We start from the raw sequence: 21,176 nt of genomic DNA, 5'->3' as shown, positions 1-21,176 counted from the left end.
GTAGACTGACATTTATCGTCGATTCCCTCATCAAAATGATAAACTTGCATCCTCCGGTTGATGGGAAATCATCAGTTGTAGTCTACACTGGCGTTCCTCTCCAGTTCCTCCTCTAAAATACACAAAGGGCCTAGGAGGAGCTGACAACAATCTCGGGGTCAGACATACAAGATGAGGTCTCGGCCATCAGAGACTGAGAATACAGTACCTGATACCTGACCACAAGTTTGCACTTAGGAAAACGTTCCCCAGGGAAAATAACAAATATTCACGCACCCCAGACAGGGCATGGACAGCAGAGAAGGGAAAGATTCTGCCCTGTCACACTTAGGGAACCAATGGATTTAACTGGGGACTCTTTCAGGAAAACGGGTAACTCATAACAACCACACCCAAGAGTCTCCTCCTCTTCCAGGAACCATTTCTTGTAACCTCAGGGACAACCTGGGCCTGGGGAGCAATCTCTTCACATCCACAAGGAAATGTTAGTGGGCCCATCCTGTGAAGGGCTCATGTAGGGAATCATAACTGCTCTTGTTTTCGGGTGGCACTGACCACACCATACCCAAAGGACAGAGTTCCACAGGAACATGTCATAAACGTTTACACTCTGAGAGGAATACTCAATATTGACTGAAGGGTGAATTACTGTAGATGATAAATCAAAAATGGACTGAAAGCAGAGGGAGTGTTCAGGAGAACTGCAGCTGTTGGTGATGAGGAGTCCTGCTCACTCTCTCACCGCCTAGTGCATTCACTTGTCCACACTGAGGAAATGTCTGTGGGTCCCTCCCATGTGCTGGACAAAAAGACAATGGCAGTGTAACTGCAGACATACAAGGGGATGAACCCAACAGATCGTTAGAAGACAGAATCTGGGTACACCGGATGAAGAGCATGGGTAAGGAGGAGGGTTCTACACTGATGGCCTGGCTTCTCTTCTCAGTGAGAGGATGAGGATGCTGAGGACTCAAGGCCACTCAAGTAAAGTAAGTGAAGAAGCCTGTGTGCAGCCCATGCAGTATCTTGGTGCAAGACGCCCAAATGAAGGTCCAAACCAGAGAAACCAGAATCTACGGTGGAAGAAACGTCCGCAGCTAGAGTGCACACTTGGGGACATAAATCATGGAGCAGTACTTGAGAAGCAGATCTGAATGGGCCACATGTGCAGACAAGATTATGTCAACAGCAGTCCCCTGGGGAAGAGTGGTAAGGGGCAAGCAAGCAAGCAGGAGCCAAGGGAGCATGCTAAAATGAATGGCTGTGACAAGGACAAGGGTAAACCCGAGCTAGGTCACAGACACCCAGGAGGAAGAGATGTCTGCAAAGAAAAGAAAATAGTACCAACAGAAAAGATGTTAAGTGAGGATAACAGAGGGCTGCCGGCCTCGCTGACCACAACTTCAGACAGTGGCAAGAACAGCTGGATTGGAGAGATGAGGAGCAAGCACAGCTGGATTGGAGAGATGAGGAGGACCGACTGACTCCAAGAGCAGAGGGGCTAAATTCAGCTATGAGGGAAACAAGAACTACAGCAGGAACCTAGAAGAAGACAGCTCCACTTTACATTCTGTAAGCACACACTGAAGGAACTGGAGCTTTCTGTCCCACAGGCGAGTGAGGAGACGTGAGGAACGGCAGACCTAGTGAAGGAGAGGTTAAAGGTGTGCGCAGAAGGACCACCTACACACAGGGGAGTGCAGGTGTAGAATCCAGAGCACACGGGAAGAGGAGGCTGGCTGTGAACTCAAGAAGAGAGAAGCCAGAAAAGGTCCCGACGGAAGGAAGCTCTCAGATTCCCAAGAGACACAATTACTTTCGGAAAATGGTGAGGAAAATGACGGGTAAGAGGATGGAGAAGGAAAGAGAACACACCCATAGAAAGCACAGGAAAAACATCACAACAAGAAGGAGCACCCACAGCCCCAAAACGGCTGGATTGGCAGGCAGGTGAGGAGGAGAGAGGTAAGGGGTGAGTTACATGGAAAGACTGCACAAAGAAGTCAAAAGGAGCGTGTGTGAGGGGGTGAGCCACAAGCAAAACCAGGACCGCCGATCCTCAATAGTGACTGTAGGTGAATGATTCATATCTTAAGTACGCTTCCGTCGTCATGACAATTACAAACAATCTCAGAAGAATCTGAACACCTGATGCGTAACACACACAAACTGCACGAAGAACAGCTGGAAGACAGCACATCTGCTCTTCCCCAGTGTTTAAAGGTCCACAGGTTTAAAGCTACCAAAACTTGAAAGGGAAGTAGACACCAGTGGAACTAGCAGGAATGGTCCTGGAGCCTTCAACGGGGAAAATTCACCACCATCAACTCTTCCTACACCAAAAAACAAGTTTAGCTGAAGGCATTTATAGGCACTAAGGAAAAAGAAGTCCCACATCAATTAAACCTCTAAGACTTTATAAAATCCATGTCAGATATCACTTTGATTATATCACAAATGACATGAAATGTCAGTACCTCACATGAAGCAAAAAATAACAGCCATTATGAGTGTTTTTAGATAACGAAAGACATGACAGGACATAAGGCAACTAAATGTAAGGTCCCCAAGTCCCTCTGCTTATCCCCATGCCTGGTCTCCTCAGGGGACTTCACATAACTAAATATAAGGTACCCCAAGTCCCTCTGCTTATCCCCATCCCTGGTCTCCTCAGGGGACTTCACATAACTAAATATAAGGTACCCAAGTCCCTCTGCTTATCCCCATCCCTGGTCTCCTCAGGGGACTTCACGTCTAGTTTTAACAGGGCAGCTTCAGATCCATAGTAAAACTGGGTAGAAACCAGTTTCCACACAGCTGCTTAAACCCCTGCCCACAAAAGAGGGAGAACGTCTGCAGTGCTGAAAACACCGTGCACTTCAGACCCAGGTCCAGAGGCCGCTGAGCTGGAACTCACCTACAAGCCGCCTCCCTGAGGACTGGCTTCCACAGCCGCAGAGGGAGCCATGCAAGCTTCCAAAGGAGGGAAGCAAACAACAGTCCTACCCAGCTCCAACACCACGAACCCCGATGAGCAGCAGGGCACGGAAGCTGAGGGTAACCAAGCTCTCTAACTTGAATCAAGAGCTGCTCAACAAGAGGGAAGTCATACCCAGTACTAGAAACCTAGCCAGCTACTCTGTATTCATGAGGTCATAGATCGTGGAAGAGAATCTATATCGGCCACTTAACTAAACCAGCATAATCCCTGACAACAACCATTTGTCCTTAGACCCACAGCTAAGTGTGGTCCTCACTCTCATCAAGGACTTCTCTTTACAACAGATAGAGACCACTACAGAAAACCACAGCCAATCAAAACGCAGCATTGGGAACTCAGGCATAAGCCTCAGGCAAACAGAGGGCACACCAGAACAGAGTTCCCGAAAGGCACAATCACAATCACCTGTGGTCGTCACTGTAACTGGGGACCAACCAAGCATTTCTTTCTAAGCTGATGCAATCTGTTGGATTAATGTGGTAATGCGTCTATTAAAAAACAGAGAAAATCAGGAACAGTATGCACCCTCATTTGCAGTTCCCATTTTAAAGGACAATTCTGAACAGCTTTTCTTGCATGCATTTGCTTTCTAAGAATCCGAAAGTTACTAAGACTCCCAGGCAAAGAGCACATGAACCAAAGCACTAAGGACTAGTCCTTTCTCCCCTGTGAATACACCTGAGATTTCTGGCCTGGCTGGTCAAGTGCACTATGTGGATTGGATCCTAAGGACCTGGCGGCACCACCACCACCACCACCACCGAGCAGCAGAGCTCTCTCCCCTCACCTGCCCAGCATGGTGCTCTATCTCCTCCGCTCTGCTCCGGTACCAGTCCATCGCCTTCTCCACCGTGAGCTGGGGCGTCCTGTACTGCAGTAGCTCAGGCTGCTCAGCATAGAGGAACTCACTGTCATCCTGGAGGCTGGGCTCCACCACCATTCTGCAAAGCACAGCAGGAACAGTTACAACCGGCTGCAATGCTGCAGAAAATGACTGACAGGGACGAGAAGAGAGCAGGTCACAGAGACGGGGGTGTCTGTGGGGAGGGGCATTTTCTCACGTGTATGTGCACACTTGCAGGTTAATGGGAAATTTAACATTTTCCAACTGGTTTTCTGGATTTCAAAACTCAGAATGGAAAATAAACCGAAAGAGCTATGCCACAAGTCAACCAGACAGGTATTAACAAAAACCGAAAAGCTTTACAGAATGCACCCAACTGGGTGCTTCTGCCAGCCGCCCAAATAAAAGCACCTACGCAGGCTGAGCAGTCATGGGGGTAGGAATTGTCCCCAAAGGATTCCAGTTGGAGATGGAATTCAGAAATCTCGTTTTCAGTTTTCATGGAAATAAGAAATGCATGTCATCTGTGTTGATAATGCACTTTCCCAGGTCCCAGCAACACAGCAGTGCACTGCTCCTGCACAGCAAGCCCCTCGTGACAGCATTTCCTGTCCAGTGTGAGGATCAGATATCTTCAAGGAACCCACACAAGGATCACAAATTACAAGAACTGTTTACAAGGGGAACCATGGGTGACTGCCTTCCAGGGTAAAGATTAAAAAGGGACTGAAAATTAACTTAAGCTTCTCAGGTGAACTTCTGGGTCATTCAAGTGACTTGCTATGACATGCAGGTGGCTGGGGCTCAAAACCAAATCCAAAGAACAAGTCCATCGGCAAAGTTTGTAAGCCCTGCGCACATCACTGTAAAATGCACTAAGACTCCTTTTATTCACTAAAGTCATGGGGATGATATTATGCAAAATGCTGTGAAAACTTAGACGTGCAGCACAGATCAGGCTCTTAATTTTATTTATAACTGCTATTTTTGTTGCTGCTGTTGAGATTGTTAACAGCACCCTAACACTGAGGCAGTTTATCCAACACATGAGACTCGTCACTGTGTGGGTAACTTGTGCTGCAAGAGCTCCATCCGCAGCCGAGTCCTGTCCTCGCGCCCTCTCCTGGTGTGGATGACGCTCTTACCAGAGATCCCTGCCCAGTGCTGCACACAATGCCACACCGGCCACCCTGCAATCGGTTAACTTCACCCCATCTCAACAAGAACAGCTAGCGGCGACTCCGAGTTCCTGGGATGCTATTTTCAACCCTCCTGGTTCACCCCCTCACATCCTTGGATGATCCTGCATTCTCCAGGAAGCCACTTGCCTTTCATTCTCGTCATCTTTTCTGGATGCTCCTTTCAGTTGTCTTTACCAAAGCATCCTGCTCTAGAATCATAAACACAGGCACTCCCGGCTCTCTACTCTTCTCAGTGAACAATGTCTCTCTATCTCCTCTCTCTCTCTCTCTCTCTCTCTCTCTCTCTCTCTCTCTCTCTCTCTCTCTCTCTCTCACTCACTCACTCACTCAACTGCCCTTCAACACCATCACATCCACATTCCAGGTCATTTGGACTTTCATTTCCTTTCAGGAAATGAGGTCATTCTCTTTAAATGAACATATTCTTGATATTCTAGAATCTTGGGGTGAAGAACTTTAAAGAACATTTCAATCTGAAAACTCAAAGCCTTCAAATTCTAATTACGGGCTTGAATTATTCTTAAATTTTTCTCCTCTATCATCTATGTCATCTTTTTAGTCCCTGTAACTTGAACAGCAGACTTGTTTTATTACATATGTGATATTCTATTCTAGCTCTGCATGTTTATTCTAACTCCTGAGGAAATGCCTCGATTCTCCCTGAGTCTACTGCGGACTCCTATCTAATGTCTGTATACTATCCTCTTTTGAACGCCCTGAGTGAGTTCGCTCCGTCTCTGTTCCTCTTTTATACAGTCCTAGGGTATTTAAAAATAGGTTGTTTTATAATTTTTATGTGTCTCCAATGCACTCTGGCCCCTCACTGCCCCTTAGTCTGCCCTGTCAGTCCCTCTGTACAAGCCCTTCCCCACATCCACGCCTTTTTACGTTGTCTGTGGCCCTCCAAGTTAACAGCAACCATCTGTATGGCCATGGGGGGGATTATCCATTGGAGCACGGTGGCTATGGTTTTTTTATTCCTTTACTAATACTATTTTAATTGTACAAACTATAGCAGCTTATCTGCTGGATGGTATTAATTGTGAATTTGGAGATTTCCTTCTGTCTGCACAATGTCTCCTTTCCCTGTTGCTCCATTACTGTGTACTTTCCTCCTCTTTGTTCCAGAAAGCTCCATGGTGTGACAGGACTTGCTCATTTGTCAGCTCCACTGTGTCCGGGTAGTACCCAGACCTTTGAGGACCACACCTCAGGATCTAAAGGCTTCTTTTCTGGGGCTATTTCATGTCTCCAGAAAAGAATTCTACACACTTCTACGTGAGGAATACTCCTTCTCTTGGGACATGAAGGGGATGAAGATGTGTCAATTTTCTAAAAGCCTGAATCTTCAGAGCTCCACTTCAGCATCCCTTCCCCAAACGCTCCATCTGCATCCAGGAACATGGAGGATTGGCAACTCTACTAGCAGTCTGCAGGCCGGAAGGATACAGCTCTTGTCTCCCGGAGGGAAAGTAGAGTCCTTTCCCGTTTCTGATGAGTGGTGCATACAGGGATTCAAGTGTGCCTCCTATTGACTGTCCTCTCCATACCTCACTATACACACACCTCTTGTTAGCACCCAACATCTCCATATTCTGAGACTGTACTTAGAAAAATGAGAACTAAGCTGAGCGGTGGTGGCGCATGCCTTTAATCCCAACACTGGGGAGGCAGAGCCAGGCAGATCTCTGGGAGTTCGAGGCCAGCCTGGTTTACAAAGTGAGATCCAGGACAGGCACCAAAACTACACAGAGAGACCCTGTCTCAAAAAAGCAAAAAGAGAGAGAGAGAGAGAAAGAGAGAGAGAAAGAGAGAGAGAGAGAGAGAGAGAGAGAGAGAGAAAACTAAAATTTAACCAAGAATAAAACTGCATATACATCATGACTAAACTATGAAAATGTATCTACTTATTTGGTAGATTGAAAGCCAATATGTTAAAGTGAAGAGTTGTAATAAAGACCATTGCTTAAACAGTTCCCTTTTAACATTTGGTATTTTCTCATTAAAATTTTTTTACTATATCCCAATTAGTGTTTTTTAAAAGCTCCTCTAAAATAATCCAAATTAGGGAACACCACCAAGTAGGACTCCATGGTTCACCAAAATTTTTCATAGGGCCACCTTTTAACCCATGCCACAAAGAACAAAGATGCCTTGTGCTAGTTCATACTGGCCTGCATTCCGATTCCTCACACCAATCTTCAGCTCGGTGTTTATGCTCAGCCCAAGGAATAATCTTCAAGGAGTCACCATTCCAACTAAAGTTTAAAAAAAAAAAAAAAAACAGCTTTTAAAATACATAGTAGCTAGCTTCATAAAGCATATGACAAGAAATACACAGACGGTATAGCCATGAGGATTCCTATTCACACTATTCTAAATGGTGCATGACAGAGAGTCTACAATATATAAGTAAAAAAAGAACAGCACACTGCTCTTTTATTTCATTCTTTAACTATTTAAAAGGAAAATCTCCAATGAAAAATACAGTGATGAGTTAAAGGATGACATGAGTATGTGTTCACTCACGTGTCTAAAGAATAATCAAGATCCTGCACTGTGTGTTTCATTTCAACCCAAAGTCTTCTGCACACACACCAGCAATCTACCCCATGCTATTTCACTGAGACTCCGGTAACTACAGACATGGTCTGTCTGTGTCATCCTAGACAGCAGCTCACAAGCTCCATGGGTGCATAATAACCACTGGAAATAAGTTTTAATTGTATTTATTATTATTAACTTCAGTTTAAATAGCCACCGACAACAAGATGCTGTCACCAGTCCCTGGAACCCATGTAAAGCTGGAAGGAGAGAACCCACTTCAAACAATTGTCCTCTCATCTCCATACACATGTGCACGCATACACACAATAACACCATATTTTTAAAGGAATCAGTTTAAAGGAAAATGGAGGTGAACACATGTTAATATAGAGATCAATTTGTTCCAAATCACCAGTCACGGAAAACAGAAACAGTGATGGGCTTTGAACATTATCTGCAGAGTCCCCTTTAGCCCTAACAGCCACAGATCCACCCATGTAAAAGATAGAAACATGCTCAATTAAAAATAAAGACAAAACTTTCTTCTTAAAGAAAAGAAAAAACTTGAATTGCCCTGCATATGCAGTTCAGCAAAATACTTTTTCTCATGTTTCGGAGCATCAACTGTAGCTATTCCTAAATGTATCGCCTACCCTAGAAAAAGGAACAAATGCTCCTACATTGTGAAACAAGCTCTACACAAGAAACACTCCATAAACACTGGGAAGTTACGTTGGTAAAGAGACTGGTCTTCACGTGAAATGGAACAGGAAAGCACCGGAGGGTTCTGCAGTGGAGGCGGGGCTGAGGAGGGTGGGGAAGGAGCAGCAGTGGCCCATCAATGAACAGCATCCTGCCACCAGACACTGCTGGAACAAAGGAGCCGGAGCAAGGTCCCCCAATAGTAACTAAGTTGATGAGATGCTCTACTACAAGTACAGCTTTTCAGCCTACACATAATAGACTAGACTAGCAAACCAAGTGCCAAAGACACAATGTGAACACATTTATGCTCAGATTTTTAAATAATGGAATCATTCAGATGCTGATACGGGGCAAAGCCATAGTATTATTCATTTGTCACCAAATAGACGATTTTATTCCCTTTGCTGTCAGAAATATCTTATTGCAAACTGCTGGAATGAAAAGTGAGAAAGAGAGCATTTCGGGTGGAGATGATGATGATGCCCACTCTGCCAACTGAACAACAAATTAGCCCAATGAATCGAGAAGGAGAAAAAGTGCATCTGGGCAGCTATTATAACTTTTCAAATCAAAGCAGACACGGCTCCTTAAGCTACACAAAATGTTTTCAAAAAGAATTCCAGAAAAACATATTACAAGCTGATATTTGTATTTTCTACAGAGGATATACGGAACCCAAAAGTCCTTACTACAACAATTAGTAAGGACAGGGCCCTGGGCCAGGCAAGCTGAATGTGCAATATACTCTAGAAAATTGGAAGACACTTTTATGGATCTTTATTGAATGAAATGAGTAAGAAACCCATTAAAACAGTAAAAAATAATTCTGCTCAGAGGCCTACAGTGAAAGGTAGACCTAGAGAGTCTGTTAGGAATGACGTGTTTTACTTTATTAGCAGAGCACAGCTAGCTCCCTCCTCATCATGTCAGAAATGACCAGCAACACTCTTCAGTATCTCATAAATAATATAAAAAGTGAGAACTATAATGTGGCAACAGAAGCAAATAGTCTATTCACAGTAACAGAGTTATGCCTACACAGTACAGACTTATACAGACCAGACTGAGATAAGGAATGACTTCCTAACCCCATTATTACACTGATGGAGGCAAAGCTGCATGTCTGGTTAAGATGCTTGGGAACTCAACTGTTGAGAGCATCTGTTTGTATCTGACTGGAAAGACAGGTGGGCATTTCACTGTATGTCACATGGGGAGGGGAGGAGAAGAACAGAGTCATCTCTGAAACTCACTGCCACAGTTCAGATATAAAATGCCCCACAGGCTCATGTCTCAGTACGTCTGGTCCCCAGGTGATGACAACTGTTTGAGGAGATGTGGAACCCTTTAGGAGGTAGGCCTGCTGGAAGAAGGTGGTTGATCCGCCTGTCTTCTTCTCTCTGGGTCTCTGTCCCCCACTCCTCCCTTCTTCCTGAATGCTACCATGATAAGACCAGCTACTGCACGTTCATCCCTTCCCACTCTAACGGACTGTATCCCTCCACAAGCCGGGAAAAGTCTCCCTCTGTACACTGCATCTAGTCAATCTTCTGTCACATCAGTGAGCGGAGCAACACGCCAGCCATTCTTCACAATTCAAAACAACTTACTCATTCACAAGATAAACAGAATGACAGAATGTTCAAGGAAATTTAGAGAAAACCTTTTCATTAATTGTGTTTACCAGTAAAATGCTAATCATGTAAGTCAACCACCAATGTGAAATTACAGTTCACAAAACACCAGAAATCCTACTGCTACAACCCAGAACTGTAGAATCTACTCATGAAGCCTTTAAGCCAAGCTCTGGGAGCACAAAGCTGCATGTATATTTACCTTCTTTGTTCATCTTACTCTTCCTTTTTCACACGCCACTTGAATTCAGAAATTTAAATGCATCATCCCCCACTTTAAAAAACATAACCTAGTAAACTGAAATGTTCTCTTTACAAAGCAATGGCTGCTTTTGTTTGACTTTAGGATTCTTTGTATTAGAGCCCTGTTCATATGTTTTTCTGAATAATTAATTATGCTGGTTTCATTTGAAGGTAGCATTTATCTGTCAGCAGGAAAGGAATGAACATAATAAGTTCTATTATAGTCAACAATCCTCTCACCAAACACTTCTTCCACTAAATATAAATGTTTTATTTCAAGCAAACTGTATGAAGAACAGACTTCCAAAAGTTCTTTTGTCCATGCCGTGTTCTATGCCTTGGAAACAAAGGCTGGGTAGACACTACATTGCTACTAACTGCTACCTTGTATGCATTGGTTTTAAGAAGTAGACTGTATTTATTTTTATTACTTAATAGAGAAGAGAATGTTCTGGCAAATAAAGCCTCCAAAATAAGGAAAAACTGGCCATATGTATATATATATATATATACACATACATACATATGTATATATGTATACTACATACATACACTACACTGGGTTCTCATCACTAAACAAGTCGAGATGATCACATACTCAGTGGGAACCCATCACAAAGCCAGTTCCCACTCAGCACCAACACAGAAAAGGGCCTGCCCAAAGGCATCATTCTGACTTTAGACTTGCAGAAGATTAAATTAGTATATAATGTTCTTACATGGCTCCCAGCACACAGTAAATGTTCAGCACTAACTAACCATTATAGTATTTCTAACATCAGCATGAAGGTTGTTTCTAAGTAGTAAATACAAGAAAAATATGATTTTAGCTAACGTTGCAAGATGTACTGTATGGTAAGCTATAACATCATACTAATAATTTCCAAAAAGATTGGTCTTCCTACCGAATGCTTAATACCAAGTATAAAAATGAGAAAGAAATTATTTGAATATCTCAGAGTAGTACTAGTTTGAAAAAATCATTACAGTTTAAGGAAAAGACATGAAGTCCAATTTCATTTCCACTATAGAACTTCCCAGAAAAGTCAGTTATGTAATTAAGAATGTTCTCTATGAGATGAATAATGTCAACAACCAATGAGTAGAGACATTACTAGAATAAAATTGGTGTCTTCCACCATTACTACCTCTACAATAATGAAAGGTTGGCTCTGATTTCGAAAGAGACAATGAAGGTCCTGAGACCAAAGTAGGATAGCTTGGTTTGCCATAAGGGAAGTCACAAAGAAAGAAGGCACCCACAAACCTGGGTGCAATGTTCTAACTTTGTCAAAAATAAGCCTAACTGGCAAACACTCAAGAGTCTCAGACATAAAACATTCACGGAGTCAGCCTTATAATAAGCAGTTAGCGTGAGAGAAATAAGAAAGATAGAAACACATGCTTTACTCACTGTGTAACACTCATATTTGCAATGCCGCATTTTGTTCATCAGACTTGCTGATACTATGACAAATATCCAAGAAAACAAGGTTGCTTTGGGTCTGTGGTTTCAGAGGTCTCACACTGACTCCAACCCTTTGGGCCTCAGATGAGGCAGCACCTCAGAAGGGGAGGACAGGGCAGTCCCAAAAGTGCTCAGCTCCATGTGATACAATCATCCGCAGAAAGCACTCATACACATCTAGCTGGTTTTTACTAACCCCCTGGAGTGTCCCAGTCCAATCAAGCTAACATCATTACATGTCACATGCATCAGAAGGAAATAGGAGACCAAATCAAAATCTCTCAAGTACAGCTTTCATGTATAGGAGCCAACTGCATTCAAGGCTGTCCATATGTAATTCAGGGAGGGAGAAAACCTATTAAATTTGATGGTGCTGGAGAGCTATAATGCAAGGACTGATGAGGACTATTCTCATCAAAAAGCCCTGCTACCAAATAAGAAGGAATCAAAGGGAGAAAATCCAATAACTCTTGCTCCCTAACCTTTATGGCCTAGGTTAATACAAAACCATTGGAGAAGATACTAATGAAGTCCTTACTCCACATTACTTAACACCAACCAGACCCTAACCAATCTTACTTGGTCTATTAACTACACCAGGAAAACCACTACCAGGACAGAGATACAAACAGATGACACCTGAATTATCAATTACACAGCTGAAACATTCCGAAGGGCTCAGGAAGTGTACAGATAGACATTACTAACCGGGACCCTACATGAGTTTATAGTGCTCATAGATTTGAAATAGTAACGAAGGAGGATAATGTTTTTATACCCTACTCATTCATATGACCAAAACCAGCACAAATAACATAATGCCTAAGCAAAACCACAAACCGCAGGAAGATCAATATCTTTATTGTCACCTTCAAAATCTCTGCATATTCCTGCCTGGAGATCTATGCTGAGTGCCTCCGAAAGCAGCAGATACACTAGAAATCGAACAATACAGAGACCCACAGAGCTGTGCTCAACAGGCATTTCATACACTATTTACAAAGCTCACTCTGTACAGCGTGACTATGTCTATATAGTACTTAATGAGTGAGCATAAAGTCCCAAATAATCAACTGTTATATATCCTAAATGTGTGTGCACATGTATACATATATATGTATGTATGTATGTATGTATGTATGTGTAACATATATATGTGTGTGTATGTATTCAGCAGTCCTTATAGACAAAAATATTGTCTTTCCTGCTTCATAGTAGAGACACAAAAATACAAAGCAATGTGTTAAAGATCAGGTAGCTATTAAGATGTTTTGAACCTAGATTGTCTAGTTCCAGAATGTATGTTCTTAGCCATCCCAAGACCTAACCTATAAGCATTCTGCCTTCCACAGCTCAACTCCTACCTTATTTACATCACTTAATTTCTGTTGTATAGCCTCACCATTTATCACCGGATTACCCTTACTTAATCTTCTGACAGTATAGGTGGCCTAGTCCTTACATTTTCCTGGAGTTCTTATCTATTATCTCCTTAGTTTCCTAGAATATATTCTGCCCCTTCACTAAATGTAAATATTTCTGGTAAATAACTCTACATCAATCACAGTCCTAGTACTACGGTATACATAATAACGTATGATGATAACAAAATAAATTTATGTAGGTGCACTGTTTCATTTAGTTCTCAGTAAAACATCCCATGAGCTATATGTCACAATTATAAATGTACAGATATGTAATTCATGAGTTCAAAAATAATCACTGAAAAATAAATGTCAGGAAACAATGTGTAAGAACAGATCCACTGATAATCTCCAATCTGGGGCATGTCAAATCAAAGTGCTCAAAAAAAAATCTTAAGAACCAGAAATATAAATTAAATCAAGGTTTACAAATTTACTAAATAATAAATTTTAAAATGTCAGTTAGAGAGGAAGACTAAACACCAAGACCACTGGATTGTAAATAACTAGTGTTTATCTCAGATAGCTATTTTATTTGGATAAGCAGCTTTCAAACCAGGATGCTCTGAACTACAAACAGTTCATGATTTAATCAAGTCAGCATCTTACTCAAGATGCCTATTGTTACTCCAACATTTGAAGAATCCTCCAACGACAAAAGAAGTGGGAAGAAGAGGAGAGGGAGGGAGGAGGGAAAGAGGGAGGGAAGGAAAAAGGGAGGGAGGGAGGGAAGGAAGGAAGAAGGGAGGGAGGGAGGGAAGAAAGGAGGAGGGAGGGGAGAAATACCATGTTCTAGGATAAAGACAGGGAAAGTTAAGGGGACATTGGAAGAGAAAGGAGGCTGACAACCCAGAGTCTAGGTGAAATTTTTTGGAGCTGAGAGTTGAGAATTTTGACACAACATTGTCGAAGATGCCCTATGTAGAAACAATATTCCTTTTACAAACATGTCCAGCTGCCTATGTGTATGTGTCCTATGGCTTCACACTCACTCCCTTGTCAGCTCGGAACCTGCACCTGCCTGAGAATCTCACAAGATGAAAAACAGTTCACCGTTGAAACAAGTCTTAACTCCCTAGAGATCTACTACAGAAAGGACTCACTTGGCTCTTGTGATTACTGGCTTCGTCTTTTCAGTTTGTATTTCTTCCCACTACATTCCAGGTACTAACCTAGGGTTTCTATTACATAAAAATTAATTCCTGGGGCTGACAAGACGGGCAATGTACTTGCTGAGCATGCATGAGAACCTGAGGTCCTCAGCACCCATGTGAAAAGCTGGACTTGACGGCTCCTATCATGTAACCATACCACTAGGGAGAGGGGGTAGAGACAGGCAGATCCTGGAAATGCACAGCCAGCCAGTGTCGCTAAAACAGCAAGCTCCAAGTTCACTGATAGAGCAGATCTCAAAAAAACTAACATGAAGAAGAGGACACCTCAAATTCATCTTTTGACCTGATCAAGGGTGAGCTATGCACGTGCACATTTCAATATAAATAAATAAGCACGTTAGTGATGTAATTTTAAGGATAAATTAAGGATAGTAACCAGCAATCCAGTACACATGCATGACACTCAATTCTCAGCAACACCCAAAAATAAAAAATAAAAATCACCAAAATATATAAGGCAACTCTTAAGTTACTAAAGTGCAACTTGCTGTTTTGAAAAGCTCATACCCACTTCACTCATGTGCTTTCACTACATATCCCCACCTCTCCCTAAATGACCACATCTGCGTCAAAATCATTTCCAGAAAACACCAACGGCTTCTGTGTGACCTGTGCTTTCACTACATATCCCCACCTCTCCCTAAATGACCACATCTGCGTCAAAATCATTTCCAGAAAACACCAACGGCTTCTGTGTGACCTCCTCAGCCCTCCCCGTGACCTCCTCAGTCTCCCTGTGACCTCCTCAGCCTCACTGTGACCCCCTAGTCTCACTGTGACCTCCTCAGCCTCCCTGTGGCCTCAGCCTCCCTGTGACCCTCTAGCCTCACCATTACCTCCTCAGCCTCATCATGACCTCCTCAGTCTCATCATGGCCTCCTCAGTCTCACTGTGACCTCAGCCTTACTGTGACCTCCTCAGCCTCCCTGTGACCTCCTCAGCCTCCCTGTAGGCACCATCAGCATCCCCTGAACACCACAGAAGTGCTTGGAACTGGGGTTTCCAAAAGTAGCCCAGCAAGCCAGGATCAGGCCCAAGAACCAGTCCAAACTCGGACCTAGAAAGCTCTGCATTTTCCACGCAGCACACACACCACCATCTCCCCACATCAGCACCAGGTCATGAGAACAGTGAATACACACCATGTGCTTTTTCCAGTTTTTGTGCAGAGCATCCACAATTTTAACATTAAATAAAATGGGTACACACTGAATCAAAACATCTTAATGCATGTTTTATTACTAAATATGACTCTGATTCCTGATAGCATTTTTCTTATTGCAAATACAATGTTTAAACAGACTTGCCTACATCAAAAATTGGAGGAAGTGTCTCCCTGGGTTATTTATATGTTAATTAAATATAGCAGGAGAAAGACAAAATGCTGCTACTGACAAGTATTTACATATTAATGAAATCTTGACTAGCAAAGACATTGTGTGATCAGAGAGAATTACAGGAACTCCTTCCCTGAGGCTGTTCAGCCACTGAGAATAAGTTATACTCTGTTTAAGGATCATAGGTTCTAAAACCATCAGTAAGGTCGTGCAAGTTTAAAAGAAAATGAATAAGGAGAAAAAACTTTTATCTCCACGAAAAGTCTAATTTTGTTGCAATCAATAACACTCGGTCTATTAATTCCATCTTTTTAGGGTAAGATACCGGCTTGAAAACAAACAAGGTGTGTGTGGGGTACCATCTCATACAACTTTAGTTTCAAATAGAAACAGAAGCTTCATACTAAGTCACATTAAGATTATTTGGCAATAGTTACATCCACTGTAGAACAGTAATGCAATTAACATTAATTGTCAATTCCAATTTCAAAGCCTGGTTCATAACTGCCCCCGAAATGTTTGATGATAATTCCTTTTCTACTTACTTCAGGAATATACCATGAAAACTGTATGTGCAAAATGAGAATATAAACTGTAAGCAGATCTTCTAATTTCAATCTTGAAATGTTTGAGTAAGAGAAAATAGATTAGTCATTACACCCTAATTTTTTAAGGAACCACCAGGGTCCCAGACAGCTAATATCGGCAATACTGACATAATGCCAACGCTGTAATTTTTAGTTTGAAAAATTAGTTTCTATCTTCTTAATCAGAGAAATCACCCTAAACCCATTTTCCCTTAAAATAACAGGGAGAGAAGGATGAATCCAACCTATGTCTCAAGTATCCACCATAACAAGAGATGTACAAGCCTACTATCCCTCCAGACAGACATGCAGTTAGACTAGGGACCAGTTCTCCCTATGACAACCCCGAGTTCCTGGATTCACAAACGGCCAGCACAGTCCATTTAAGAGTGCTCCTCTCTGGTGACAGAGGCCCAGACGCCTCTACTTAGGACCAACCCAGTCATAGTCACTTTACTGTCTGCTCACAACAACTCAGGGACAATCTATGCAAGTGGGAACTGAATCAGTACATAACTGATCAACTTTTCATTTTATATATTTCATTATAACAATGAAAATATAGTGACGATAGAACACACAACAAAACTACTTTTGAAAACTTCAAGACAGAAACTTTACTATTGAAAACACTAGGCTACATATAAAAGATAAGTAAACTAAGATCTCATATTTCTTTGTTGGAAAGAATTACATTGTTTTCCCTCATCATAATCCAGGCTAGCTTCAAACTCACGGCATGCATTTCCCATTCCTCGAGCTGCCAAGAGCTAAGATTACAGACATGAGCCAATATGCCTGGCTGCTGACGCATTTTCAGCCAAGGAGTTAATCAAGGACTTGTGAATAACTAATATAATATTGTTGAGAACATGAACAGCCTCAGATTAAATATTCTTCCAACTATGCCTTTTCTACTCAGACTTTCCAGAATTGCACACTGGCCTTTCAAGGCTTAGATCCAAACACTGCCTTCTCCGAGAAGGTTTTTCCTGATCCTGCTTTACAATGGAATGCAGTCTCTCCCATCTCTAAACGTATCTGTATTCCTCCTGTGAAACAATCGTTTACATTTTTATTAACTGTAGTATTTACATATGTATGTATTTGGGCACACACCTGCCACGGCTCAAGTGTAAGGGTCAAAGGACAACGCACAGAAGTCAGTTCTCTCATTCCACCATGTTGGGCATCCTTTACCCACTGAGCCATTTAATCCACTCCATCCTCTCATCTTAAATAGTTTGTCAGATTCTTATATCTGAACCTACCTCTGTCTTCCCTATTAGATTATAATTTATGTGGAGAAAGAGAACATACTGCATTCATATTTATATCTACCTATCCAAGCTAATACCTATATAATGAAACACAAACACTAGCTATCAGATTCTTATATCTGAACCTACCTCTGTCTTCCCTACTAGATTATAATTTATGTGGAGAAAGAGAACATACTGCATTCATATTTATATCTACCTATCCAAGCTAATACCTATATAATGAAACACAAACACTAGCTAAAATTACTGAAATAACACAAAATCTTCTGTCTTATTCTTTAAGCTGTCTTTTCAAAGAAAATGAAATAATTTTAAAATATCTTAATTTTTTTGTTGTTTTTGGGGGTTTTTTTGTTGTTGTTTTGTTTTTTGAGACAGGGTTTCTCTGTGTAGCTTTGGCGCCTTTCCTAGAACTCACTCTGTAGCTCAGGCTGGCCTCGAACTCACAGAGATCCTCTTGGCTCTGCCTCCCAAGTGCTGGGATTAAAGACGTATGCCACCACCGCCAGGCTCTTCTTAACTTTTACACATGATCTTAGCCAAAAGGCCGAGAAGCGATCTTCTTAACTTTTAAATCAGTCTCACATATACTCATTTCAATGAAAAAAGATTAAGATTTAAAAAAAAAAGAAAGAAAAAATATCTGCTTTACAAGATACCATTAATACATTCTTTATAGCAAACAACCTTCCAGAGTATTTATAAAACTATAAAATTACATCCACAGAAACCAACTGCAGAAGGATCTCCTGGTGATTTTCAAGGAAGATAAAACAATAGCACGATACCTTCTGAAATGAAAACTGACCAGTTAACACTGACGTAATAGAAAATGTTCCACCTGTCGCATTTCAGAGAACTGCAGGTTACTATAGTGATGTAAGTTGTGTGAATAGTTTGGCATCAGGCATGGTGGTACATACCTAATCCCAGTACTCAGAAGGCTAAGGCAGGAGGAACACTGTTGAGTCTGAGGCTAGCCTAATCCTCATAGTGAGTTCATGGCCAACCCAGTCTATATGGCAACTTTGACTCAACTCTCCCCACCAAAAATTATATTAATGACTTAAAATATAAAGTAAAAAAATTTGACAAAATCAAATTTGTTCTGAAATTGCTTATTTAGTCATCTTTACACTTAGCCTTGACAATACGACATACAAATCATTAGGGAACTAAACAAAAATAGTAATCAGAAATGTGGGACTCGATCATTAATTATCACAAAACCAGGAAAGACAATGGGAATGTCTGCAACACAGTGACCATTCTCAGTCCTTCTGCACGGGACAGGACACTTTTCAGAGTCAAACCTTCAACTGCCAAGTGACCTCACTAAATTTCCATGGTTAAAGACACACACACTGCAAAGATGTCACAGTCACAGTTTCCTGAACTGTAAGAAGAAAGTGCTGCAGACATCCTATCCCACTAATAAAATCTCAACACTTACACTATAAACACTTTGCAATAATAGCACAAAATAAATATGCAGTCTTTTCTTCTGATCATCCAGGAGTATGTCATAATGAATGTTTTTATGGACAAGTAACTCTGTCAATGAATTTCAGAGCTGACAGATACTTAAGTACAGAGTTCACTTCCGTGTGCTAAAGGTACATGAAGGGGAATCGAGAGATGAGTGACTTAGTGGGTAGGAGAACTTGCTGCTCTTACAACACACCTGTGCTCAGTTCCCAGGACCCACCTGGCAGCTCACAACCATCTCTAACTCCAACTCCAGGGCTACAATGCCTTCTTCTGGCTTCCACAGGCACAAGGCATGCAAGTGGTACATGTACATACACGCTGGCGAAACACTTGCACACATAAAATGAGTTAAAACAATTTTAAATTCAAGTAAATGAAGTCTGTATGCAGTGTAGTAATCTGAGACAGGCTCTTCAACTAGAAAGGGGTATTAGGAAGACACTAGATAAATAAATCCCTAGCTACTTCATTGTACAGTGAGTTGGCTATAATGGTTTCAAATATAAATGTATCCCAATAAACGGACGCACGAGCAAACAACTTACAGATGGCCTATTTCTCATTGCCAATGCACAATTTTCTCTGTGGGATGCTTCCGGCATGTCCAGCCTTTTGACAGTGAGACAAAACGGTATCATCTACAAAGCCCACACTAGAGAACTGCACTTTCAATTATACCTCCCATCAAAAGACTCACACACTGTTTTAAGCTATCCTTGGGACACATGCCAGCTAGATGGACAAAAACAGCACCAGTTCCCACGTGCATGTGTACTCCTCAATGGCAACCAGCTTCCTCTTTCAGCAAGTACATTAGACACCACTCCAACCACACCTGGAATTTCAAGTTCCCATCAGGTTTCTGTTACCTTCCTCTTCCACGTCCCTAGAACTCACAACCTGCAGTGTTCCGATGCTGAGCGAAAGGCTTCTGAACAAAAGCTTTCTCATCTCTCATCAGTGCCGTGCTTTAGTACTGTGTGATCATCAGTCCACACATATCAAACCATGCTGTAAGTTTTATTAGCTGCTACTTTCCGCCAGTGTGACAAATGTCTCTAACCTCATTTCTCTAACATGCACTGCAGTTTCCAGTTTCCTTAAGCGATGTGTACAAGGCAAAGATTTTTAGTAATACATGTGTCACAATATGGCGGAAATGATAACTCGATGATTTCTTATTTTGAAAAACGTGCTCTGTATGTATAAATGAGATGGGACTCTAGACTAACAGAAGAACACGGGAATTTTCTATTCTTCTTCCGACATTTATGTAAATATACACCTGATCAAATAAGAAGTCTGATCCAGTAAGTATACAAAGAGTCCAAGAACCTAAGGCCGAACTTAGTTGGAAGCTCTGTTAGTAACTGCTAACAGCATGCACTCCGGACACTGTTCTAAGTGGCTTCTGCATACAGGTGTGTTGGTTACGTTTGCAAATTTGATAAAGGCTAGGGTCATTTGAAAAGAGGGAACCTCAATTGAGAAAACTATCCCATCAGACTGGCTAGTAGACAAGTCTGTGGGGCATGTTCTTTGTAGATAACTGACGTAGAAGGGCTCAGCCCACAGTGGCACAGCCATCCATGGACAAATGGTCCTTAAGTGTATAAGAAAGCAGGCTGAGCCAGTCATAGGAACAAGCCAGTAAGCAAAGTTCCTCACAGCTTCTGTTTCAGTTCCTGCTTGCAGGTTCCTGCCTTGAGTTCCTGCCTGACTTCCCTGGATGATGGACTATAAGCCGTAAAATGAAATAAACCTTTCTCCCCAGATTGCTTCAATTCATGGTGTTTTATCACAACAATAAAAAATGCTAACTAAGATAGAAGTCATTCTCTCACTCATTCTCACAACAGGAAGGACCACTTTAGATTTTAAAATCACACCACTTCACATTACACTTCAGTGGAAGTGCCCGTAACAAATTAGACATGCATACTGAGTCACAGGCAACTGGGATCCAGCACTCTCACGCTTAGCTGCAAAACCTCCAGACAACCAAGTTACCCAAAGTACCTTTCAGCAGGTTACAGTCATCATGCTGAAAAGATTTTATAGGGGGAAAAAAGGTGGCAAAATAAAGAAATCTAAGTTGAAATAAGGAAAATTCTTTCTTAAATAAGCTCTACATAATCATAATTATGAAAAATAAAAACTCATTTATGCAATAAGTATGTCTATTGAATAAACAAGGATCCTAACAAAGAAATGTGCTCTGGGGCTTGAAAAACA

The 21,176-nt window shown here is 41.8% G+C and overlaps 1 protein-coding gene across 2 annotated transcripts in view; it reads right to left on the bottom strand.

The window, feature by feature from the left end:
* The window catches only part of Nbas (NBAS subunit of NRZ tethering complex), a 280,100-nt gene that overhangs the window by 180,691 nt on the left and 78,233 nt on the right, over positions 1 to 21,176 (bottom strand). For both annotated transcript variants that reach the window (XM_059248639.1, XM_059248640.1), the window contains exons 22-23: positions 7,222 to 7,305; positions 3,789 to 3,942 (exon numbers count right to left, since the gene is read on the bottom strand). In XM_059248639.1, coding sequence (XP_059104622.1) covers positions 3,789 to 3,942; positions 7,222 to 7,305 — 238 coding nt within the window. The remainder of the gene's footprint in view (positions 1 to 3,788; positions 3,943 to 7,221; positions 7,306 to 21,176) is intronic.

The sequence above is a fragment of the Peromyscus eremicus genome, chromosome 22, assembly GCF_949786415.1.
Source record: "Peromyscus eremicus chromosome 22, PerEre_H2_v1, whole genome shotgun sequence".
NCBI classification, from domain to species: domain Eukaryota; kingdom Metazoa; phylum Chordata; class Mammalia; order Rodentia; family Cricetidae; genus Peromyscus; species Peromyscus eremicus.
The sequence above is the reverse complement of the archived record's forward strand: the minus strand, read 5'-3'. Positions and strand labels throughout refer to the sequence as shown.